The sequence below is a fragment of the Ranitomeya variabilis genome, chromosome 6, assembly GCF_051348905.1.
Source record: "Ranitomeya variabilis isolate aRanVar5 chromosome 6, aRanVar5.hap1, whole genome shotgun sequence".
NCBI lineage: Eukaryota > Metazoa > Chordata > Amphibia > Anura > Dendrobatidae > Ranitomeya > Ranitomeya variabilis.
Window position 1 is genome coordinate 306,419,010 of NC_135237.1, and position 26,446 is coordinate 306,445,455.

Genomic DNA, 26,446 nt, shown 5'->3' on the forward strand with positions numbered 1-26,446 from the left:
GTTATTATTTTTTCAATTATTTATTAATAAGTACAATAAAATACATGACCAATGTGTTAGGGGTCGAGTTCCTGCCTCTGCATAGGGGGAAACTCAAACCATCTCCGCTGCGGTCTCCCATTCTTCTCCAGCCGCAGTGGAGAATGCTCAGCGGAGACGTCGGTCCCAGTGTCTGGCTCAGCCTGATACTGTGCGGATGGTTGCTGCTGCCTTTCCAGGCTCAGCCATTGTAGCCAGTACTGGTCAGCAGCGAGCAGATGTCTCTGGGACTAAGTCCTGCTTTTCTCCTTCTGAGCATGCCCAAGGTAAGACCTCTCATTGGAGGTCAGATGTCACATGCTCAGGTACTGCAGCAGCTACCATTGGTCCTCTAGGAAAGTCCTGAAGTTGTTCAGGTACTGTAGCAACTCCCATTGGTCCTCTAGGATGGTCCTGAAGTTGCTGCAGCTATAAAAGGTTCGCATGGCCGCACGGCCATGCGCTAGTATCAACTATAGTTATGTGCCCTGCGCCAGTGTGGTCTTATGCATGTGGATTCAGGGTTCGGCTGTAATTAGCCCTTAGAATACCGGCACCACTGGTGAGGAGTTTTGTGTGAGTGGATTCAGGGCCCGGCTGAAATAAGCCCCCAGAATACCGGCACCTCCGGTGAGGAGTTGTGTGTAAGCTTTGCTGACTGCATGACCACTGTTGACTCTATTTGCTAGCTGTTCCCCTGTGAGGTTAACAGGGCACAGCATTCTCTTTTCTCAAGCGTCTCTGCGAAGCAACAGAGTTCGCTTATACCGCCATACAGTACCGCCATCTACTAGCAGCAGGTTTCTCTCCTGCACGGTGGACCCCGGGTTGTGAACACACCTACTATTCAATATATATTTACTCGGTGCATTCTGCCAACCCTAACACAATGTAACCTTAGATAATAGCATCCAGTTGTTCCAGCAGGTGGAAACTCCATTAACATTAAAGTGTCCTTCAAAGATTCCCATGAGGTTTCTGGGCCTCATAGCTGCTGGGAGATTGGGTGGCTATTAAATCTGGTAACCTTTAACTGAGTTCACTTCCACCAATCTCATAGTAGCTCGAGTGCCAGACTGTTGATGCCAGAGTGCCGAGTGCCAGACTCGCGGATGTGCATCAGTCCGGCACTGACACTGTGCAGCAAAAGATCCAGGTGCTATGAACTCAGGTAACCTTACAGTAAGATTACTGCAGTTCACAAGCTGGTTCACAAAGAGCTGACCATGAGAACCGCCGACTGTGACCTGCGGTTACTGAAGCTGTGTTCTCACGACACTATCAGTGTGTTCTGGCTGTCACGTTGAGCGATCACATTACTGATGTCACCGCTCAGCACTGCATCCGGATGTAGCAGAGTCGGGGGAACATAGTCAGACCTCATCAATATGCATTAACCGTGCACAGGTGAGGATTACTTTTTTTTATTTTATGTTTATGTTAATAAATGAATAAAAGATGGTAATTCTCAGGGAGAGATTTAAAACTAAAGGACTTTTCTCTGTGTGTCTGAATTACTTTTGAGTACGGGGTTAGTAATAAGGTGTCTTAAAGAAACTTTTCAATTACTAACCTCTGGGCTTGATATCAGCAGACATATAACAGCTTACATCAACCCCATAAACCGCTTGCCAATGCACATGGGAAGAGCTGAGAATTGGCACATCTAGTGGATTGCCCATTTCTGGGGTGCCTGAGGGATGTTGTTATTAGTCTGGAAAGGAGCCAATATCCATGGCCCCTTCCCAGCCCATTTAGATCTACCTTCAGCTGTCTGTTTAGCCTTTACTTATTACTAAAAATAGGGGGGACCTCATGTCATTTTTTTGGGAGGTCACCTTTTAAATAACCAGTAAAGACTAAACAGAAGGCTGTGAGCGGATATTAATAGGCTTGGAACCATTATGGATATTGGCCCCTACCCAGATTAAAACCACCAGCCATCAGCTGTCTGCTATCCTTCAGCTATTAAAGTTAGTAATTCTTACTAGTGTGATTTAACTCTTGGTGGGCTTCAATGAATGTATGGATATATACACAAGGCAGTGATAATAATAGTTTATATCGACTTGCACTGATTTTCGATGTGTGTTGTCAAGCTACACACCATTCTGCTAAATCTATCCAGCCTGTTGGGGAAACTAATTAACTCACTGTTCTCTGACTAATTTAAGGGATTAACACTCAAGAAAATATCCCAAAAAGTGTAGAGGACAAAAAACTCAAAACATATTCTTCATAACCAAAGTAATGGTGCAAGCAGGCCACAAATTGAGTATAATGCTTAGAATCAATTCTTCATTAATAAAGTTTAAAATGTAACACAGTAAGAACAAGAACTACTGGACACCATAACATCAGGGTCAGGATGCAACCAACACATCTCACAGCCTTTTACAGTATGTATTCTCATTACAATGCATTCACCATCACTGTTAGTGTTGAGCGATACCGTCCGATACTTGAAAGTATCGGTATCGGAAAGTATCGGCCGATACCGACAAAGTATCGGATCTAATCCGATACCGATACCCGATACCAATACAAGTCAATGGGACTCAAGTATCGGACGGTATCCCTGATGGTTCCCAGGGTCTGAAGGAGAGGAAACTCTCCTTCAGGCCCTGGGAACCATATTAATGTGTAAAATAAAGAATTAAAATAAAAAATATTGCTATACTCACCTCTCCGACGCAGCCTGGACCTCACCGAGGGAACCGGCAGCGTTCTTTGCTTAAAATGCGCGCTTTTCCTTCCTTCCGTGACGTCACGGCTTGTGATTGGTCGCGTGCCACCCATGTGGCCGCGACGCGACCAATCACAGCAAGCCGTGACGTAATTTTCAGGTCCTTCTAGGCATTCAGTATTTTAAAATTACGTTCCGGCTTTGTGATTGGTCGCGTCGCGGTCACATGGGTGACGCGACCAATCACAAGCCGTGACGTCACGGGAGGCAGGAAACGCGCGCATTTTTAAAATTACGTCACGGCTTGTGATTGGTTGTGTGCCGCCCATGTGACCGCGACGCGACCAATCACAGCAAGCCGTGACGTAATTTCAGGTCCTGAATGCCTATTTCTGCATTCAGGACCTGAAATTACGTCACGGCTTGCTGTGATTGGTCGCGTCGCGGTCACATGGGAGGCACGCAACCAATCACAAGCCACGACGTAATTTTAAAAATGCGTGCGTTCCTGCCTCCCGTGACGCCACGGCTTGTGATTGGTCGCGTCGCCCATGTGACCGCGACGCGACCAATCACAAAGCCGGAACGTAATTTTAAAATACTGAATGCCTAGAAGGACCTGAAAATTACGTCACGGCTTGCTGTGAATGGTCGCGTCGTGGCCACATGGGCGACACGCGACCAATCAGAAGCCGTGACGTCACGGAAGGAAGGAAAAGCGCGCATTTTAAGCAAAGAACGCTGCCGGTTCCCTCGGTGAGGTCCAGGCTGCGTCGGAGAGGTGAGTATAGCAATATTTTTTATTTTAATTCTTTATTTTACACATTAATGTTGTTTCGATACCGATACCCGATACCACAAAAGTATCGGATCTCGGTATCGGAATTCCGATACCCGCAAGTATCGGCCGATACCCGATACTTGCGGTATCGGAATGCTCAACACTAATCACTGTTGATCAATGAGAGCTTAGAATAGCAAAATGCCAAGTATATCACACGGGCAATATTGAATGATTACAGACTTAATCTAGCAGCAATCTTGGAATGGGATAAGTATAAAGTGCAAATGCATACCATATACTCCAGAATAAACCGCTAAGATATATAGCCCAAACATTAAAGAGAATGCAGCATATCTTACCACTATGAGCAGGCAATTTGCCTGTGGCAAACCATCCCCGCTGTCATGTCGGACGCTGTTCATACTAGGGCGTTCGACAGACAGCGGTAATTCCGCTTTTGTCCACTATGCGCTCAGTGGCGTCGGCTAGATTTTGTCAAGCTGGTCCTGTGGTTAATTTAGCTAGAGCTCGGATTGGAAGCTGGGTCACGCCCACTGCCTTTAAATAGTTTTTCTGAACATTGGGCGTCTGTTGTGAATTCTGCTCTTGGGCTCCCTCCGGTGGTTGTAAGTGGTTGGTGTGTTGGTTCCCGGCTTCGGGTTGGGGATTTGGTCTGGTTGTCTTCCCGTCATGTCCCTATGAAGGTTTCTTCCCCTAAGTTTAAGCCTCGGTTTATTGGCCCTTATAGGATTTCTGAGATTATCAATCCAGTGTCTTTTCGTTTGGCCCTTCCAGCCTCTTTTTCCATCCATAATGTTTTTCATAGATCTTTGTTGCGGAAATATGTGGTGCCCGTTGTTCCCTCTGTTGATCCTCCTGCCCCGGTGTTGATTTATGGGGAGTTGGAGTATGTGGTTGAGAAGATTTCGGATTCTCGTTTTTCGAGGCGGAAGCTTCAGTATCTTGTCTGTTGTGAATTTGGATTCTGGGCTCCCCCGGTGGCTACTGGTGGAATTGAACTGGTGTTTTCATCTTCTCTGTTCACCTGTTCCCATCAAGATGTGGGAGTCGCTATATAACCTTGCTGCTCTGTTAGTTGCTTGCCGGTCAACAATGTTATCAGAAGCCTCTCTGTGCTTGTTCCTGCTCCTAGACAACTACTAGATAAGTTGGACTCTTGTCCATGTTTGTTTTTGCATTTTTGTTCCAGTTCACAGCTGTAGTTTCGTTACTGTGTCTGGAAAGCTCTTGTGAACAGGAATTGCCACTCTGGTGTTATGAGTTAATGCCAGAGTTTTAAAGTAATTCATGGATGGTATTTTGATAGGGTTTTCAGCTGACCATGAAAGTGTCCTTTCTGTCTTCTGCTATGTAGTAAGTGGACCTCAAATTTGCTAAACCTATTTTCATACTACGTTTGTTATTTCATCTTAATTCACCGCCAATACATGTGGGGGGCCTCTGTCTCCTTTCGGGGTATTTCTCTAGAGGTGAGCTAGGACTAATATTTTCCTCTGCTAGCATTATTTAGTCCTCCGGCTGGTGCTGGGCATCTAGAATCAACGTAGGCATGCTACCCGGCCACTGCTAGTTGTGCGTTAGGTTTAGTTCATGGTCAGCTCAGTTCCCATCTTCCAAGAGCTAGTTCCTATATATGCTGATGCTATGTTCTCTTGCCATTGAGAACATGACAGTTTGACCGGCCCACAAAGTGTTAATTGTTTGGGCTGAAGCAGGAGAAAAAGAAGTGTTTAAGGGAATTTTTTTTTTTTTTTCCCCCTCAGAGTTTTGCTGCCTAGCCCTTAATTGCTGTCTAGCAGCTTCTTACCTCCTCTTAACCCTTGAATGGCTCTGTGTCCACCTGTTTGTAATGGATCTTCAGAGTGTAACTGCAGGTTTGAATAATCTCGCCACGAAGGTACAAAATTTGCAAGACTTTGTTTGTCATGCACCTGTATCTGAGCCGAGAATTCCTTGGCCGGAATTTTTCTCGGGGAATAGATCTGGGTTTCAGAATTTTCGAAATAATTGCAAATTATTTTTGTCCCTGAAATTTCGCTCTGCCGGAGACCCTGCACAGCAGGTCAGGATTGTGATTTCCTTGCTCCGGGGCGACCCTCAAGACTGGGCTTTTTCATTGACACCAGGGGATCCTGCGTTGCTCAATGTGGATGCGTTTTTTCTGGCCTTGGGGTTGCTTTATGACGAACCTCATTTGGAGCTTCAGGCAGAAAAAACTTTGATGTCCCTATCTCAGGGGCAAGATGAAGCGGAAATTTACTGTCAAAGATTCCGTAAATGGTCTGTGCTTACTCAGTGGAATGAGTGCGCCCTGGCGGCGACTTTCAGAGAGGGTCTCTCTGATGCCATTAAGGATGTTATGGTGGGGTTCCCTGTGCCTGCGGGTCTGAATGAGTCCATGACAATGGCTATTCAGATCGATAGGCGTTTGCGGGAGCGCAAACCAGTGCACCATCTGGCGGTGTCCACTGAGAAGTCGCCAGAGAGTATGCAGTGTGATAGAATTCTGTCCCGAAGCGAGCGGCAGAATTTTAGACGGAAAAATGGGTTGTGTTTCTATTGTGGTGATTCTACTCATGTTATATCAGCATGCTCTAAGCGCACTAAAAAGCTTGATAAATCTGTTTCCATTTGCACCTTACCGTCTAAGTTTATTCTATCTGTGACCTTGTTTTGCTCTTTGTCATCTATTACCACGGACGCCTATGTCGACTCTGGCGCCGCTTTGAGTCTTATGGATTGGTCCTTTGCCAAACGCTGTGGGTATGATTTAGAGCCTTTGGAGACTCTTATTCCTCTGAAGGGGATTGACTCCACCCCATTGGCTAATAATAAACCACAATACTGGACACAAGTAACTATGCGTATTAATCCGGATCACCAGGAGATTATTCGCTTTCTGGTGCTGTATAATCTACATGATGATTTGGTGCTAGGATTGCCTTGGCTGCAATCTCACAACCCAGTCCTCGACTGGAGAGCTATGTCTGTGTTGAGCTGGGGATGTAAGGGGGCTCATGGGGATGTACCTGTGGTTTCCATTTCATCATCTATTCCCTCTGAAATTCCTGAGTTCCTGTCTGACTATCGTGACGTCTTTGAAGAATCCAAGCTTGGTTCATTACCTCCGCACCGAGAGTGCGATTGTGCCATAGATTTAATCCCGGGTAGTAAATACCCAAAGGGTCGTTTATTTAATCTGTCTGTGCCTGAACATGCTGCTATGCGAGAATATATAAAGGAGTCCTTGGAAAAGGGACATATTCGTCCATCGTCATCTCCCTTAGGAGCCGGTTTTTTCTTTGTGTCAAAAAAAGACGGCTCTTTGAGACCATGTATCGATTATCGGCTTTTGAATAAAATCACTGTAAAATATCAATACCCATTGCCGTTGCTGACTGATTTGTTTGCTCGCATAAAGGGGGCCAAGTGGTTCTCTAAGATTGACCTTCGTGGGGCGTATAATTTGGTGCGAATCAGACAGGGGGATGAGTGGAAAACCGCATTTAATACGCCCGAGGGCCACTTTGAGTATTTAGTGATGCCTTTTGGTCTTTCAAATGCTCCGTCAGTTTTCCAGTCCTTTATGCATGATATTGTTCGCGATTATTTGGATAAATTTATGATTGTGTATCTGGATGATATTCTGATTTTTTCGGATGACTGGGACTCTCATGTCCAGCAAGTCAGGAGGGTTTTCCAGGTTTTGCGGTCTAATTCTTTGTGTGTGAAGGGTTCTAAGTGTGTTTTTGGGGTACAGAGGATTTCCTTTTTGGGATATATTTTTTCTCCCTCTTCCATTGAAATGGATCCTGTCAAGGTTCAAGCTATTTGTGATTGGACGCAGCCCTCTTCTCTTAAGAGTCTTCAGAAATTTTTGGGCTTTGCTAACTTTTATCGTCGATTTATTGCTGGTTTTTCGGATATTGCTAAGCCATTGACCGATTTGACTAAGAAGGGTGCTGATGTTGCTGATTGGTCCCCTGACGCTGTGGAGGCCTTTCGGGAGCTTAAGCGCCGTTTTTCCTCTGCCCCTGTGTTGCGTCAGCCTGATGTTGCTCTACCTTTTCAGGTTGAGGTCGACGCTTCTGAGATCGGAGCTGGGGCAGTGTTGTCGCAGAAAAGTTCTGACTGCTCCGTGATGAGGCCTTGTGCCTTCTTTTCCCGTAAATTTTCGCCCGCTGAGCGGAATTATGATGTTGGGAATCGGGAGCTTTTGGCCATGAAGTGGGCTTTTGAGGAGTGGCGCCATTGGCTTGAGGGGGCCAGACATCAGGTGGTGGTATTGACTGACCACAAAAACTTGATTTATCTTGAGACCGCCAGGCGCCTGAATCCTAGACAGGCGCGCTGGTCATTATTTTTCTCTCGGTTTAATTTTGTGGTGTCATACCTACCGGGTTCTAAGAATGTTAAGGCGGATGCCCTTTCTAGGAGTTTTGAGCCTGACTCGCCTGGTAACTCTGAGCCCACAGGTATCCTTAAGGATGGAGTGGTATTGTCAGCCGTTTCTCCAGACCTGCGGCGGGCCTTGCAGGAGTTTCAGGCGGATAGACCGGATCGTTGCCCACCTGATAAACTGTTTGTTCCTGATGATTGGACCAGTAGAGTCATCTCTGAGGTTCATTCTTCTGCGTTGGCAGGTCATCCTGGCATTTTTGGTACCAGGGATTTGGTGGCAAGGTCCTTCTGGTGGCCTTCCCTGTCACGAGATGTGCGAGGCTTTGTGCAGTCTTGTGACGTTTGTGCTCGGGCCAAGCCTTGTTGCTCTCGGGCTAGTGGATTATTGTTGCCCTTGCCTATTCCTAAGAGGCCTTGGACGCACATCTCGATGGATTTTATTTCAGATCTGCCTGTTTCTCAGAAGATGTCTGTCATCTGGGTGGTGTGTGACCGTTTCTCTAAGATGGTCCATTTGGTTCCTCTGCCCAAGTTGCCTTCTTCTTCCGAGTTGGTTCCTCTGTTTTTTCAAAATGTTGTTCGTTTGCATGGTATTCCTGAGAATATCATTTCTGACAGAGGGACCCAATTCGTGTCTAGATTTTGGCGGGCATTCTGTGCTAGGATGGGCATAGATTTATCTTTTTCGTCCGCTTTCCATCCTCAGACGAATGGCCAGACCGAGCGGACTAATCAGACCCTGGAGACATATCTGAGGTGTTTTGTGTCTGCTGACCAGGATGATTGGGTTGCTTTTTTGCCATTGGCAGAGTTCGCTCTCAATAATCGGGCCAGCTCTGCCACTTTGGTGTCCCCGTTTTTCTGTAATTCGGGGTTTCATCCTCGATTTTCCTCTGGTCAGGTGGAATCTTCGGATTGTCCTGGAGTGGATGCTGTGGTGGAGAGATTGCATCAGATCTGGGGGCAGGTGGTGGACAATTTGGGGTTGTCCCAGGAGAAGACTCAGCTTTTTGCCAACCGCCACCGTCGTGTTGGTCCTTGGCTTTGTGTTGGGGATTTGGTGTGGTTGTCTTCTCGTTTTGTCCCTATGAGGGTCTCTTCTCCTAAGTTTAAGCCTCGGTTCATCGGCCCGTATAAGATATTGGAGATTCTTAACCCTGTTTCCTTCCGTTTGGACCTCCCTGCATCCTTCTCTATTCATAACGTTTTTCATCGGTCATTATTGCGCAGGTATGAGGTACCGGTTGTGCCTTCCGTTGAGCCTCCTGCTCCGGTGTTGGTTGAGGGTGAGTTGGAGTACGTTGTGGAGAAAATCTTAGACTCTCGTGTTTCCAGACGGAGACTCCAGTATCTGGTCAAGTGGAAGGGATACGGCCAGGAGTATAATTCTTGGGTGAATGCATCTGATGTTCATGCCTCTGATCTGGTTCGTGCCTTTCATAGGGCCCATCCTGATCGCCCTGGTGGTTCTGGTGAGGGTTCGGTGCCCCCTCCTTGAGGGGGGGGTACTGTTGTGAATTTGGATTCTGGGCTCCCCCGGTGGCTACTGGTGGAATTGAACTGGTGTTTTCATCTTCTCTGTTCACCTGTTCCCATCAAGATGTGGGAGTCGCTATATAACCTTGCTGCTCTGTTAGTTGCTTGCCGGTCAACAATGTTATCAGAAGCCTCTCTGTGCTTGTTCCTGCTCCTAGACAACTACTAGATAAGTTGGACTCTTGTCCATGTTTGTTTTTGCATTTTTGTTCCAGTTCACAGCTGTAGTTTCGTTACTGTGTCTGGAAAGCTCTTGTGAACAGGAATTGCCACTCTGGTGTTATGAGTTAATGCCAGAGTTTTAAAGTAATTCCTGGATGGTATTTTGATAGGGTTTTCAGCTGACCATGAAAGTGTCCTTTCTGTCTTCTGCTATGTAGTAAGTGGACCTCAAATTTGCTAAACCTATTTTCATACTACGTTTGTTATTTCATCTTAATTCACCGCCAATACATGTGGGGGGCCTCTGTCTCCTTTCGGGGTATTTCTCTAGAGGTGAGCTAGGACTAATATTTTCCTCTGCTAGCATTATTTAGTCCTCCGGCTGGTGCTGGGCATCTAGAATCAACGTAGGCATGCTACCCGGCCACTGCTAGTTGTGCGTTAGGTTTAGTTCATGGTCAGCTCAGTTCCCATCTTCCAAGAGCTAGTTCCTATATATGCTGATGCTATGTTCTCTTGCCATTGAGAACATGACACTTGTCAAATGGAAGGGTTATGGCCAGGAGGATAATTCTTGGGTTGTTGCCTCCGATGTTCATGCTGATGATTTGGTTCGTGCCTTTCATTTGGCTCGTCCGGATCGGCCTGGGGGCTCTGGTGAGGGTTCGGTGACCCCTCCTCAAGGGGGGGTACTGTTGTGAATTCTGCTCTTGGGCTCCCTCCGGTGGTTGTAAGTGGTAGCGCTGCTGTCTCTGAATCACATCATTTATCAGGTGTGTTCACTTTCTGCAAATCTGACTGGGTTATTTAGTCTTGCTTCACTCTTTAGCCAGTGCCAGTTGTCCATTGTTCCTGGAGGATTCACATCTCTGCCTGGTCTCTCCTGCTTTGCAGTTCTTTTCAACAAGGATAAGTTCTGGCCTTGATTTTTTGCTGTCCACATGCTGTGGCCTTATTGTTCAGTTCTTTTCCATGTTTTTTTTGTCTTGTCCAGCTTGGTCTGTATAAGGATTTGTTTAGCCAAGCTGGTATCTCTGGAGATGCAGATATACCCTCCATATCTTTAGTTAGCTGTGGAGTTTTTGTATTTTCTGTGGTGGATATTTTCTAGTGTTTTAATACTGACCACATAGTACTCTGTCCTATCCTTTCTATTTAGCTAGAAGTGGCCTCCTTTGCTAAATTCTGATTTCAGTCTGTGTATGTTTTTTCCCTCTCCTCTCACAGTCAATATTTGTGGGGGGGCTGCCTATCCTTTGGGAATTTTCTCTGAGGCAAGGTAGTTTTCCCTTTTCTATCTCTAGGGGTAAATAGTCCTCTGGCTGTGTCGAGATGTCCAGGGAGCGCTAGGTACATTCCATGGCTACTTCTAGTTGCGGTGTTAAGTTCAGGGTCTGCGGTCAGTACAGGTACCACCTTCTCCAGAGTACGTCTCATGCTGCTCTTAGGCCACCAGATCATAACAGGCGTCGCCGATTATAGCTTCTGTCTTGTGCTTGATTATCTCGGTCTGGAGTGGTGGTCTAGGAGAAGGCATATCGTATCTGGTGGTGTATTTCCCTTTGTTGTATTTTCTCCTTCCTTTATTTGTATTTGTTTTGCCCTGTGCACTTATAGTGTATTCCTGTGTGACTGCGGCATGGTGAATATTTTCTGTTATCCTTGTCTGTACTAACTGTGGGTTTTGTTGTGTGGTCTCGTCACTGTGTGGTGGGTGAAGGTTTCAGCCTAGGGTTGAAACAGGAGACAGCGTGAGGGTGGAGGCCCAGACATGCACACCATCAGTGTAAAATCTGGGAGAGGGTCAGTCAGGGTTTCCCAGAGTTGAGGGAGATCGCAGGGGCCCTGGTTATTAGCTCTTGCCTACCTAGGCTTCCCGTGACACCCGCTGCCCCAACGCACGTTTCATTAAGACTTCCTCAGGAGGCATGCGTTAGGGAGGGGGTCCTGGCTATTTATGTGTAGTATGGCCAATAAACACGCTGTTAAACACCCATGTGCCATTAATCATGTGTTCATAATTACAAGAAAAGGAGCGCAATTGCTGGTATCTGGGATGCATCGTGCGTGCGCCATCTCTTTGACGGCCGCGTGTGTTTGCGTTCCATTGCCGCTCATGTGAAGGTCTGGGTGGTTGCTATGGAGGTGGCGCATGCGTTTTACTAACAGGATCAACATGGATGTTAATACAATTGCGCTCCTTTTCTTGTAATTACGAAATTACGAACACATTTTATCCTCATGTGACTGACACCATTGAGGCTTACATCTGAAGCCCTGGAAAATGGAATTTGAAAGTATGCGCTGAAGAGCCATTGACTGTAGTGATAGAGACATAGTCAGTATGTGAACTGTCAAACATTATTTTTCGTCGTATATGTTAATTTGATGTGGGCTTCAAGACATTTTCAACCATGTAGTGTCTGTATCATATAGACGTACAGTATAAAGAAAAAAATGAAGTCTGGCAGAACACACAGTGATCCCACAGTGACTTAATTTTCATCATTAGAATCAATAACCTAAACAGCGCATATGCCGAAATCCAGTTTTTCAGGGCTTCATACATAAGGATAGATAGAATCAACTGGTGTGAGGCTAAAATCTTAATATGTATATAGCCTTAGGAGTGAGGCTAGGCTGAGAGGCTCAGAACACTATTATCACATGAGCTACCATCAATATTGAAGTGTTAATATAATTTTTTTTTAACCTGAAACTTTGAAATTCAAACTCACGTGTTTCAGTAGCCACTAATGTGATATTTTGCCATGGTGTCATTTCACGATCAAGAGTTTTTGCTAAGGTTAATGAACCATTTTCTGAATATATATTAAAAGTTCTTTCCAAGTCAGTGTTACGGTCAATACTATACCTGCAAGTAAAGACAGAAATAATGTCATTAACACAGAAAATCAATTTAATAAATGACTGAAAAGATGTTAGGTATCCTTAGCTGTTTATAAGGTACTGCCATATTCATCTCTGGCAATAATTAAGAGACCACAATGTTCAGTTTGTCTGATTTTCCTCTTTATAGGAATATTTTTGAGTAAAATGTAAATTGTTCTTTTATTCTATAAACTTCTGACATGTCTCCGAATTTCCAAGCAATAAATTTTGTATTTTTTTTCTGATAAAGAAAAATGGTCAAAATTAAAAAAACAGTGCTTTCAGACCTCAAATAATGGAAATAAAACAAGTTCATAATCATTTAGAAACAACAATACTAATGTTTTAACTCAGGAAGAGTTCAGAAATCAATATTTTGTGGAATAACCATGATTTTTAATCACAGCTTTCATGTGTCTTGGCATGCTTTCCACCAGTCTTTCACACTGCTTTCGGCGCAAAAATGTAAGCAGTTCTTCTTTGTTTGATGGTTTGTGACTATCCATCATCCTCTTGATTACATTCCACAGGTTTTCAATGAGGTCCAGGTCTGGAGAATGGGCTGCCCATGACAGGGTTTTGATTTGGTGGTTTCTTAATTTTTGCCAGAGCTGTATATGTTTGTATATTTAAATACAAGTGCAGTGTTGTACAAAAGTTTTAATGAAGTATGGAAAAAATGTTGCAAAGTAAGAATGCTTTCAGAAACAGAAGTGTCAATGGTTTATTTTTTATCTTTTAACAAAATTCAAAGTGACTGAACATAAAATAAATCTAAGTCATATCAATATTTGGTGTGACCACTATTTCACTTCAAGCAGCATTACCTTTTCTATGAATTTTTGCACAGGGTCAGAGAATTTGCAGGATTATACTCAGGTGTATAGGTAATACGTTATATTATACAAGTGTCTATGATCATCATTTTCATATGCTGGTTAATAATCAATCATTAACTGACAGAGAAACAGCTGTCTAGGATGCTTAGAACATGGCAAAAAACAGCCAAGTGCTGCTATAAAAGTGAGGTGTCATGTGAAAGGATACACATAGAGATAAGAGCTGAGCAAATCTTTCAAAATTCAGTTACGATTACGATTGGCTGCGAATAATGTTTTTGAAATATTTGCCAAACACAGCCGAACGTCAGTGTAGTCAATGGGAGTAGAAATTACCGAATATGTTCGAAACCGATCATCAAACATAAATTCAGCACAAATAGTGTATCCATATGGCACGAATATGGCAAATTCAGATTCGGCGACCGAGTACGAAACATATTCGCTCAACTCTAATAGAGATGTTAATATAAATTTGAAAGGAATTGAATTCTTTTCAAATTTTACAAAATGCAGACTTTTTTTTGTAATTCTCTTCCTCATGGATTCAACAAAATGTTGTATGCTGGCTGCCTTTTTGGAATCAATAAAGGCTGGTGATTTCTATTCCATTACCAATCTAAAGATGTGACGATGATGGACAGTTGGGGACTGGAGAGGTGAGCAGTGAGATAAGTAGGGATTTTGATTCATTTTTTTACATGTTATGGTTCTTATGCTCTTGAGTCTGGAGAGGCCTAGATCATAATTAGACACATTAAAATTCATGGAGAATAACTTGTCTGCAGTGTGATTTCTAGAAGTGTGTTCTAAAAGTGTGGATTACATTAGAATTAAAACCTGAAAGATGTATACAGACTGTGCCCTGCTACCTACCACCATCGCACTCTAACAAGCATCTCTATTCTTCCAACAGGTATGTTCATCCACCCAGCTCTCCTGCTATGAAGTGCACATAGTACATCACTCAGCTTTGCACACAGACTTTCCTCTGCTCCTAGCATTTTCATGGTATGTTCATCCACCCAGCTCTCCTGCGATGAAGTGCACATAGTACAGCACCCAGCTTTGCACACAGACTTTCCTCTGCTCCTAGCATTTTCATGGTATGTTCATCCACCCAGCTCTCCTGCTATGAAGTGCACATAGTACATCACCCAGCTTTGCACAAAGACTTTCCTCTGCTCCTAGTATTCTCATGGTATGCCTTTCAGCTAACCCCAACTTACCCTGTAATATTTATGACCTTGTTTACTTAGGCTTGATTGTATGCATCTGGTCCACCCTTGATTCTCTGACCAAGATGAGCAGAGACCACTCCTCTCTGCTTCACACCTGAACGCACTTAGTTTTCCATATATTGCATAGCACAAGTCTGCATGACTTTAGTCTGCAGTGTAATTTCTAGAAGTGTGTTCTAAAAGTGTGGAATACATTAGAATTAAAACCTGAAAGATGTATACAGACTGTGCCCTGCTACCTACCACCATCGCACTCTAACAAGCATCTCTATACTTCCAACAGGTATGTTCATCCACCCAGCTCTCCTGATGTCTGTCTATGAAGTGCACATAGCACATCACCCAGCTTTGCACATAGACTTCCCCCTGCTCCTTGCTTTCACATGGTATGTTCATCCACCCAGCTCTCCTGCTGTCTGTCTATGAAGTGCACATAGCACATCACCCAGCTTTGCACATAGACTTCCCCCTGCTCCTTGCTTTCACATGGTATGCCTTTCAGCTAACCCCAGCTTACCCTGTGATATTTATGACCTTGTTTACTCAGGCTTGATTGTATGCATCTGGTCCACTCTTAATTCTCTGGCCAAGATGAGCAGAGACCACTCCTCTCTGCTTCACACCTGAACGCACATAGTTTTCCATATATTGCATAGCAAAAGTCTGCAATGACTTTAGTCTGCAGTGTGATCCCTAGAAGTGTGTCCTAAAAGTGTGGATTATATTAGAATTAAAACCTGAATTGAACCTGAAGGGAACTGAAGGTAACTGGCCAGTCACTGCAAACAATGTTTCAGTTTGTTTTCACTTTTACCCCTATAATCTTTCACTTTCTGCTACCTCCAACAATCCCCACACCAAGTAAGGAACTGTTCATCTCCTCTTCAATCCTCCCCATCCATCTCACCTCCTCCTCTGAACTGTTCCTCAACATACAATCCTCTGTCTCAAAGCACATGCAGCCCCCTCATGCCCTCTCCTGCTCCCACCTGCTAACACTATCTCTGCTCCTTCTCACTGCTGGTGATATCTCTACAAATCCTGGTCCTCCTCACCATATTCCCACAGTCATTTCTACCTCCCATCCACGCTCCGTCACAAACTTCCGTAACCTCTCTAACCTTATACCCATTCGCCCAGCCCCCACTTCCCCAGTCCCACTAACAGGAGCTCTGTGGAACGCTCGCTCTGTCTGTAACAAGCTTTCCTACATCCATGATCTCTTTGTTACTACCAAACTCTCCTTTCTCGCCATCACCGAAACCTGGCTCACCCCTTCTGACACAGCCTCCCCTGCTGCACTCTCTTATGGTGGCTTCCACCTTTCTCACACACCCCGCCCCAGCAGCAAACATGGCGGAGGAGTTGGTTTTCTCCTGTCAGATAACTGCTCCTTCACTCCAATCCCACTGCCACCCTCTGTTACCCTCCCTTCCTTTGAGGTGCACTCTGTGCGCATCTACTCCCCCTCCAACCTCCAACTGGCTGCCATTTACCGCCCCCCAGGGCCAGCCACCACCTTCTTTGACCACTTCACCACCTGGCTACTTCATTTCCTTTCTGCGGACATCCCCACTATCATCATGGGCGATTTCAACATCCCCATTGACACTTCCCTCTCAGCTGCCACTAAATTTCTATCTCTCACTACCTCCTTCGGCCTCACTCAATGGTCTTCTGCAGCCACTCACAAAGATGGTCACACACTGGACCTCATCTTCACCCGCCTCTGATCCCTATCTAACCTCTCTAACTCACCTCTTCCACTCTCTGACCAGAACCTTCTCACATTCTCATCTCTCTCCACTCCATGTCTACAATCCCCACCCCACAAACTTTCACATCCTTGCAGAAATCTTAAACATCTTGACCTACATTCATTCTCGGAATCCCTCCTCCCTCTCACAGACATAAGTTCCATACACAATGCGGATGACGCTGCCGCTCTATATAACACCACAATAGCTGTAGCTTTGGAATCTGCTGCCCCACTTACACATACCAAAGCTCGCAAAATCAACAGACAGCCCTTGCACACCAGCCTGACCAAAGAACTGAGGCGAGTTTCCAGGGCTGCTGAGCGCAGATGGAAAAGATCCCACTCCAAAGACCACTTCATCGCATTCAAACAGTACCTCACTACTTTCAAGACCACACTCGCCACAGCTAAACAAACCTACTTCTCAACTCTCATATCCTCCCTGTCTCACAACCCTAAACAGTTATTCAACACCTTCAATTCTCTCCTCCATCCCCCAGCACCTCCTCCCTCCCCACTTATCTCAGCTGAAGACTTTGCCTCATTTTTCAAGCAGAAGATTGATAGCATCAGAGACAGTTTTGGTCAACAAGCCCCAGAGCCCTTCCTCCCGACTTCCCAGCCCTCCACCTCCAAACCCAACTTCTCCACCATTACAGAAGATCAACTCTCCACTCTACTCTCAAGATCGCATCTCACCACCTGTGCACTTGACCCACTCCCATCCCACCTCATCCCAAACCTCACCACAGTCTTCATCCCAACCCTAACCCATCTCTTCAACCTATCACTAACAACTGGTGTTTTCCCCTCAAGCTTTAAACATGCCTCCCTCACACCTATCCTCAAAAAGCCCTCTCTTGATTTATTCTCTGTATCTAGCTATCACCCTATATCACTTCTCCCTTATGCCTCCAAACTACTGGAACAACACGTCTACCTTGAACTGTCCTCCCATCTCTCTTCTTGCTTCCTCTTTGACCGCTTACAATCTGGCTTCCGGTCACACCACTCCACTGAAACTGCCCTAACTAAGGTCACCAACGTCCTCTTAACTGCCAAGAGCAAGCGACACTACTCTGTCCTCCTCCTCGACCTGTCGGCTGCCTTTGACACAGTGGACCATTCCCTATTATTACAGACCCTCTCATCCCTTGGCATCACAGACTTGGCCCTATCCTGGATCTCATCATACCTAACAGACCGGACATTCAGCGTCTCCCACTCACACACCACCTCCTCACCTCGCCCCCTATCTTTCGGAGTCCTGCAAGGTTCAGTCCTTGGGCCCCTGCTCTTCTCCATTTACACCTTTGGCCTGGGACAGCTCATAGAATCTCATGGCTTTCAGTATCACCTCTATGCTGATGACACACAGATCTACATCTCTGGACCAGATATCACCTCCCTACTAACCAGAATCCCTCAATGTCTGTCCACTATTTCATCCTTCTTCTCGGCTAGATTTCTGAAACTTAACATGGACAAAACAGAATTCATCATCTTTCCCCCATCTCACGCGACCCCCCCAATGAACCTAACCATTACAGTAAATGGCTGCCCACTCTCCCCAGTCCCACAAGCTCGCTGCCTCGGGGTAATCCTTGACGCTGATCTCTCCTTCAAACCACATATCCAAGCCCTTTCCACTTCCTGCCGACTTCAACTCAAAAATATTTCACGAATCCGTTCATTCCTCAACCAAGAATCTGCAAAAACCCTAGTCCATGCCCTCATCATCTCTCGCCTTGACTACTGCAACCTCCTGCTCTGTGGCCTCCCCTCTAACACTCTCGCACCCCTCCAATCTATTCTAAACTCTGCTGCTCGACTAATCCACCTGTCCCCCCGCTATTCCCCGGCCTCTCCCCTCTGTCAATCCCTCCACTGGCTCCCTATTGCCCAGAGACTCCAGTACAAAACCCTAACCATGACATACAAAGCCATCCACAACCTGTCTCCTCCCTACATCTGAGACCGCGTCTTCCGGTACTTACCTACACGCAACCTCCGATCCTCACAAGATCTCCTTCTCTACTCCCCTCTTATCTCCTCTTCCCACAATCGCATACAAGATTTCTCTCGCATATCACCCCTACTCTGGAACCCTCTACCACAACACATCAGACTCTCGCCTACCATCGAAATCTTCAAAAAGAACCTGAAGACCCACCTCTTCCGTCAAGCCTACAACCTGCAGTAACCACCGATCAACCAAACCGCTGCATGACCAGCTCTATCCTCACCTACTGTATTCTCACCCATCCCTTGTAGATTGTGAGCCTTCGTGGGCAGGGTTCTCACTCCTCCTGTACCAGTTATGACTAGTGTTGAGCATTCTGATACCGCAAGTATCGGGTATCGGCCGATACTTGCGGTATCGGAATTCCGATACCGAGATCCGATACTTTTGTGGTATCGGGAATCGGTATCGAAACAACATTAATGTGTAAAATAAAGAATTAAAATAAATAATATTGATATACTCACCTGTCCGGAGGCCCCTGGACATCACCGCTGCTAACCGGCAGCCTCCAGCAGTGACCAATCGCAAGCCGTGACGTAATTCTCAGGTCCTAAATTCCTAATTCTAGGAATTTAGGACCTGAGAATTACGTCACGGCTTGTGTTTGGTCGCGTGGCGGTCACATGAGCGGCACGCGACCAATCAGAAGCCGTGACGTCATGGAAGGCCATAAACGCACTCATTTTAAGCAAAGAAGGCTGCCGGTTCACAGCGGTAAGGTCCAGGCTGCGTCAGAGAGGTGAGTATATCAATATTTTTTATTTTAATTCTTTATTTTACACATTAATATGGATCCCAGGGCCTGAAGGAGAGTTTCCTCTCCTTCAGACCCTGGGAACCATCAGGGATACCTTCCAATACTTGAGTCCCATTCACTTGTATTGGTATAGGGTATCGGTATCGGATCAGATCCGATACTTTGCCGGTATCGGCCGATACTTTCCGATACCGATACTTTCAAGTATCGGACGGTATCGCTCAACACTAGTTATGACTTGTATTGTTTAAGATTATTGTACTTGTTTTTATTATGTATACCCCTCCTCACATGTAAAGCGCCATGGAATAAATGGCGCTATAACAATAAATAATAATAATAATAATAATAATAATAATAATAATAATAATAATAATAAATAGGGATTTTGATTCATTTTTTTACATGTTATGGTTCTTATGCTCTTGAGTCTGGAGAGGCCTAGATCATAATTAGACACATTAAAATTCATGGAGAATAACTTCTCCTCAAATTGAATTTCTTTGGAAAAAAAATAGCTTAGACATGCAAATTCAATTTTTTCAAATCTGATCATATATAGTCATAAAACTAAAAACTAGACTGAGTAGGAACACAGTATAGTACACCACTCTGAACAGTATCTGGGAGGCTGTGATTGGTGCTGCCCAAAAGGTTGATTGTGGACAGATTAAAACAGATTAAAAAAGTAACAGACTCCATGGATGGATGGGAGGCTGATAACCATTATTAAAAAGAAGGCTGGCTATAATGGTAGCTGATTTTTTTTTTAATGTCAGAAATGTATTTTTGCACTTTTTGAGTTGTTTTTTGCTAAATTGAGAATAATGACTGATTGAGATGGGAAATTTTATGTTTTTAATTTAATTGCATAATAATTCTGCAAACTAATAGAAGCTCTAAAAATTTGCACAAATAAATATTCACCTAAGGCTGGTGTCACACTTGAGGAAAAAACTTCCGATTTTGACTGCTGAGAATGGCACAAATGTTCTCCATATGGTGTGCATTTCGTTTGCAATGCGAGGTTGCGATTTCCTTGCATCTAGTAACCGTATGACATCTGTATGGCATCCGTATGCAATGCGATTTTATCATGAGCTTTTACATACAGCAGTTCTCTGTATGTAAAAGCTCATGTTAAAATCGCATTGTAATACACAAGTGTACATATCACTTTAAAACCAAATATTCTTCAAAACATACATTATATATAAACAGTAGATAGATTAAAAGTCAGCAAATAATCTGCTGCGTACAGTGTAGAATAGAATGTCAGTGACACACACACATATATATATGTTTTTATATTGCATAAAGATACATAGAAGAATAGCCGTTAATTCATTTGTCGGCTACTGTAAAATCACTGCCGGAGCTGACAGGATATGAGACATGGTTTACATACAGTAAACACATGTAGAATAGTTTGATATATAGATGTCAGTGAACAATACAATTAGTATAGTGTGTGTTCAAATTATGCGACTTGTATGTATTTAATAAAATATTATTTTCTGAAAAAAAAATGACGTGGGCTCCGGCAAAATTTTCTGCACCAGAGAGGGAAAGCAAGTGACTGGGGGTCGATGTTTATAGCTTTCGAAGGGGTTAATGCCCATGGATCTTCCGAGGCTATGAATATCAGCCTGCAGTTGCATATTTAGCCTTTACTGGCTACTAAATTAGGGCCCCCCCAAAAAAAGACGTGGGACCCCCCTATAATTAATAGCCAGAAAAGGCTATGCAGACAGCTGCAGGCTGATATTCATAGCCTAGGAAGGGACCATGGTAATTGGGCCACCATGGTTATTGGGCCCCCCTGGCTAAACACAACAGCACTCAGCTGCCCCGGAAATGGCACATCTCTAAGATGCACCTATTCTGGCACTTAGCCTCTCTCTTCCCACTGCCCTGTAGCATATGGGGTAATAGTTGTGGGATTGAGGTCACCTTTGTTTTGTAAGGTGACATCAAGCCGGCTTGGTAATGGAGTGATGCCAATAAGACACCTATCCATTACTAATCCTACAGTTGGTAAAGAGTTAAATAAAGACATAGCCAGAATAAAGTCTTTTAATGAAATAAAAAACTAAGCACAGTTTGCCATCTTTATTATTCAGTTAATCCATGTGACGCCCTCAATCTCCTGAAATAAAGATAAAATAACAAACCAACAATATCCCCATACCTGTCCAGCGTACAGTCCCACACCGTAATCCATATCTAGGGGATATACAGTTTACAACCAGGAGCAGTGCTAATGCGACAACCCCGGCAGTAAACTACTGGTGAATGAATGAGGAGATGCTGCGAGCTCAGCTTCAGTGACTAGTGCTGACATCACTGATGTTGCGCTGCTTCACCACTTGACCCGGCGGTGAACTCTTGAGCATGGGAAAATGAAGTTTATTAACCTTTTGGATTGACCAATAGCTCTGTAGTTGTTCAATTATAAAATTAATAATAAAAAATACAAATTGCCTAATTATTGCGCATATGGTGTATCATTTAATATGGTACTGTAGCGGGAAATCTTCATATGGAAGCCTGGCAGAGGGCTGAATCCTTTGAGATCCATCACTAGCAGTCTTCTGAAATGTGTAAAATGGTGGTGGCCATTTTAGGTAATTTGCACAAAGTGAATTGCAAATTGATCAAATGTGCTAGGTTCAGCAAATCCCTAAAACGTCTAAAAGAATTCAATTTGTATTGAATTGATTTGATCATCTTTATAATATGTTATTATTTTTAGAATTTGAGTAATGCATACTTTCTAATGTTTATCAATCATGATAAGCATTTTATTATATTTAGGGGAGTAATCTACTCTAAAGTATATTCCATATTTTAAAATATTAACTAGTCTAATAGCCTTATACTTTGCTTAATATTTTTCTTAAGGTTTCATATTTGATCTAATATTTTCCTATTTCATAGGCAATGTTATGAGAAAATGTGCATCATGGCTAGTTCATTGAGAAAAAAACATTATCAACAAATCTCATAACATGTTTGTGAGAAAACGGCAACTGATGACAATTTCCAATGGGAACAACATTTGCCTGTAAAATGGCTAAGTCTTGGTTTGGCCTCACCAGTGATCCCGGTATCTGACTTTAAGTTAGAACACACTGTAACATCAGTTTTTGTCGCTCGATGTGGGGCCAGGCAAACCAGTCTATTTGGAAGCCATGTGCCGGGAATCCTGAGAAAGTGAACCCTTCCAGCTGCAGCACAGTAAGAAGCCTTTTATTCTTACATTCTAGTTTCACTTTCTGAATTCTTTAGATATTTCTGAATAAGACTGTAAACAAAAAATGGTTCAAGAACTGGCATCATCAGGGAGTTGTATGAATTTATGAATGTTTGTATGAGAGTTGAATAATGGAGTAAAAATCTGCATTACCTGTATTATTTTTATGGATGCATATTGCAGAATTGGGGCAGTCACTGTTTGCTGTAGCCATATCAGATGGGCAGTACTCTATTTTAGGGCTGTGTTTATGTACGCTGCTTCAGGCTTTCCCGAAAGTGTCAGTGAGCACTTCAATCCAATAACAGTACTAACTGGTAGGTAAAGTCGGCAGCCTGTGAGTTTTTGTATGTATTTGTTAAAGAAAAGGAAATGAATGGCACCAGGAGTTAAACTGCATCAAAAAGTATACGGGATTTGATCCTTATGGACATATGAAACACAGTTGCTAATTGCCACTGGGAAATGGTGCACAGCATATAACAGCCAAGAGATTGTCCATTGATAATAAAGAAAAAGAGATGTGGCACTCACCCAGTTTGCAGTGGAATTTATGTCTTTTATTTACCATACTGTGGTTACAGACATTCACTTGGAAGCGGCAGGTAAAAGTGAGGGTTTGGGGTGTGAGGAGAGGATGACGTCCGTTTTGAGCAGACAGCACTTCTACGGGTCTTTCGGTTTTTGTATGTATGTTTATGAGAACCTCTGCCTCTGAATACTTTTTTGCCCAATGATGACAAAAGTATTCTTGGAGTGATACCTCCCTACTAACCAGAATCCCTCAATGTCTGTCCACTATTTCATCCTTCTTCTCTGCTAGATTTCTGAAACTTAACATGGACAAAACAGAATTCATCATCTTTCCCCCATCTCACGTGACCCCCCCAACGAACCTATCCATTACAGTACATGGCTGCCCACTCTCCCCAGTCCCACAAGATCGCTGCCTCGGGGTAATCCTTGATGCTGATCTCTCCTTCAAATCCAAGCCCTTTCCACTTCCTGCCGACTTCAACTCAAAAATATTTCACAAATCCGTACATTCCTCAACCAAGAATCTGCAAAAACCCTAGTCCATGCCCTCATCATCTCTTGCCTTGACTACTGCAACCTCCTGCTCTGTGGCCTCCCCTCTAACACTCTCGCACCCCTCCAATCCATTCTAAACTCTGCTGCCCGACTAATCCACCTGTCCCTCCGCTATTCCCCGGCCTCTCCCCTCTGTCAATCCCTTCACTGGCTCCCCATTGCCCAGAGACTCCACTACAAAACCCTAACCATGACATACAAAGCCATCCACAACCTGTCTCCTCCATACATCTGTGACCTCGTCTCCCGGTACTTACCTACACGCAACCTCCGATCCTCACAAGATCTCCTTCTCTACTCCCCTCTTATCTCCTCTTCCCACAATCGTATACAAGATTTCTCTCGCGTATCACCCCTACTCTGGAACCCTCTACCACAACACATCAGACTCTTGCCTACCATCGAAACCTTCAAAAAGAGCCTGAAGACCCACCTCTTCCGACAAGCCTACAACCTGCAGTAACCAATGATCAACCAAACCGCTGCATGACCAGCTCTATCCTCACCTACTGTATTCTCACCCATCCCTTGTAGATTGTGAGCCTTCGCGGGCAGGGTCCTCTCTCCTCCTGTACCAGTTATGACTTGTATTGTTTAAGATTATTGTACTTGTTTTTATTATGTATACCCCTCCTCACATGTAAAGCACCATGGAATAAATGGCGCTATAACAATAAATAATAATAATAATAATAATAATAATAAAAATAATACCTTTATTGGCTACCAAGAAAATAATATATGTTTGCAAGCTTTCAGAACGCAGAGGCTCTTTCTTCAGGCAGGATTACAAATAAATTAATAATAAAAAGGAACAACATTTAAGGGATACTACAGCAGGATACTTGTTCATGAGGTGGAAGGGGTGATGCCTCCTAAAGATAAGCCAGGAAATGAAATAAGGCATTTTCTTACAAATTGAGAGGTGGTGGGAATGTTCTTCTTAGTTATCTGGAGTCTGTATGGTGGAGGTGGGAATTTTATCCATGTAGTGAGTCTTAAATCCAGGTGTTAAACTGAGTCCTAGTGTCAAAGAAATGAACATCTTTATCAGTTTAAATTCCCAAAATTTTCTCTCTGTGTTGTCCTTAAAATGACATTTTAGAATTAAGACTTTTAAGTTTGTCATACCATGTCCAGGTCCAGATAAATGTTTTCCCACAAGCATGTCCATTTCATTCCTCATTGTGTGTCTGTGTAGATTCATCCTTGTTTGTAGTTTTTGCATGATTTCCCCAATATAGATACCTTGTGGTCTCTGTGGTATATGGGTTGATCAGCACCAATTTTCCTTAGGATGCTCATGTAGGGGTACCTTGTTGTTGTCCTCTCTCAGTTCTGTATTCCAGGAGGCTGCTTCTTGGGATCCTTGTAGCAATATGGATATATTCATCTGTTACCAGTGGATAGCATCCTTGTTGTAGGAGTGTGTTCCTCAGTGATAGGAGCTGTATTTCTCTGTCTTTACTGTCTGAACAGATCAGATTGGATCTGGGAGTCCGGGAGTTGCTGCATGATGAGTTGCTGTGAGCACAGAGAGCTGAGTATTGTCATTTCTAACCCTTTCTTTGCTCTGAACTTCTGTGTGTGCATTTTTGCAAAGAGACAGGGGTGTGTGTTATGATCTGGTGACCTTGGAGCCGCATGAAAACTTTCTCTGGAGTCGGTGGAACCTGTACTGACCGCAAATCCTGAACTAACACCGCAACTAGAAGTAGCCGTGGGGTGTGCCTAACAAACCCTAGACACCTCGACACAGCCGGAGGACTAAATACCCCCATAGATGGAAATAGGAATGCTATCTTGCCTCAGAGCAGACCCCCAAAGGATAGGCAGCCCCCCACGAATAATGACTGTGAGTAGGAGAAGAATAGACACACGCAGGTAGAAAACAGGATTTAGCAAAAGAGGCCACTCTAGCTAAATAGGAAAGTATAGGACAGATTACTAGGCGGTCAGTATTAAAACCCTTCCAAAAATATCCACAACAGATAATACAAAAAGTTCCACAATCTAACTAAAGACATGGAATGTATATCTGCCACTCCAGAGAATCCAACAAGACTGAGAAAATACTGACACAATCTAAGCTGGACAAGAAAACACAAAGAATAGCACTGAATTGTGAAGCACACAGCATGTGTGCCACAGGAAAAAAAAAACAGACACTTATCTTTGCTGATTTGGCAGAAAGGCAGGAGAAACCAGGCAGAGGTCCTACACCTCCCAACAACAATTGACAACTGGCAAGGACTAATGAATCCTGCACACCTAAATACCCCAGTCAGAACTGCAATCAGCAGACACACCTGACCAGGACTGCAACCCAGGGACAACTGCATTACCACCTACTACCACCGGAGGGAACCCAAAAGCAGAATTTACAACAGTTCCCTCCTCTTGAGGAGGGGTCACCGAACCCTCACCAGCGCCCCCAGGCTGATCAGGATGAGCCAGATGAAAGGCACGGACCAGATCAGCAGCATGGACATCAGAAGCAAAAACCCAAGAATTATCCTCCTGGCCATAACCCTTCCATTTGACAAGGTACTGAAGCCTCCGCCTCGAAAAACGAGAATCCAAAATCTTCTCAACCACATACTCCAACTCCCCATCAACCAAAACAGGGGCCGGAGGATCAACAGAGGGAACAACGGGCACCACATATTTCCGCAATAAAGATCTATGGAAGACATTATGGATAGCAAAAGAGTCCGGAAGCGCCAATCGAAAAGACACCAGATTAATAATCTCAGAAATCCTATAAGGACCAATAAACCGAGGCTTAAACTTAGGGGAAGAGACCTTCATAGGAACATGACGGGAAGACAACCAAACCAAATCCCCAACCCGAAGCCGGGAACCAACACACCGATGACGGTTAGAAAAACGTTGAGCCTCCTCCTGAGACAACACCAAATTGTCCACCACATGAGCCCAAATCTGCTGCAACCTGTCAACTACAGAATCCACACC

General features: G+C 44.1%; 1 protein-coding gene across 2 annotated transcripts in view; it reads right to left on the bottom strand.

The window, feature by feature from the left end:
• The window catches only part of LOC143782355 (cadherin-9-like), a 343,076-nt gene that overhangs the window by 62,213 nt on the left and 254,417 nt on the right, over positions 1 to 26,446 (bottom strand). For both annotated transcript variants that reach the window (XR_013216937.1, XM_077269717.1), the window contains exon 8: positions 12,347 to 12,483. Coding sequence is in view for 1 of the 2 variants with exons in the window: in XM_077269717.1 (XP_077125832.1) it covers positions 12,347 to 12,483 (137 nt within the window). In the remaining variant the exon portion in view is untranslated. The remainder of the gene's footprint in view (positions 1 to 12,346; positions 12,484 to 26,446) is intronic.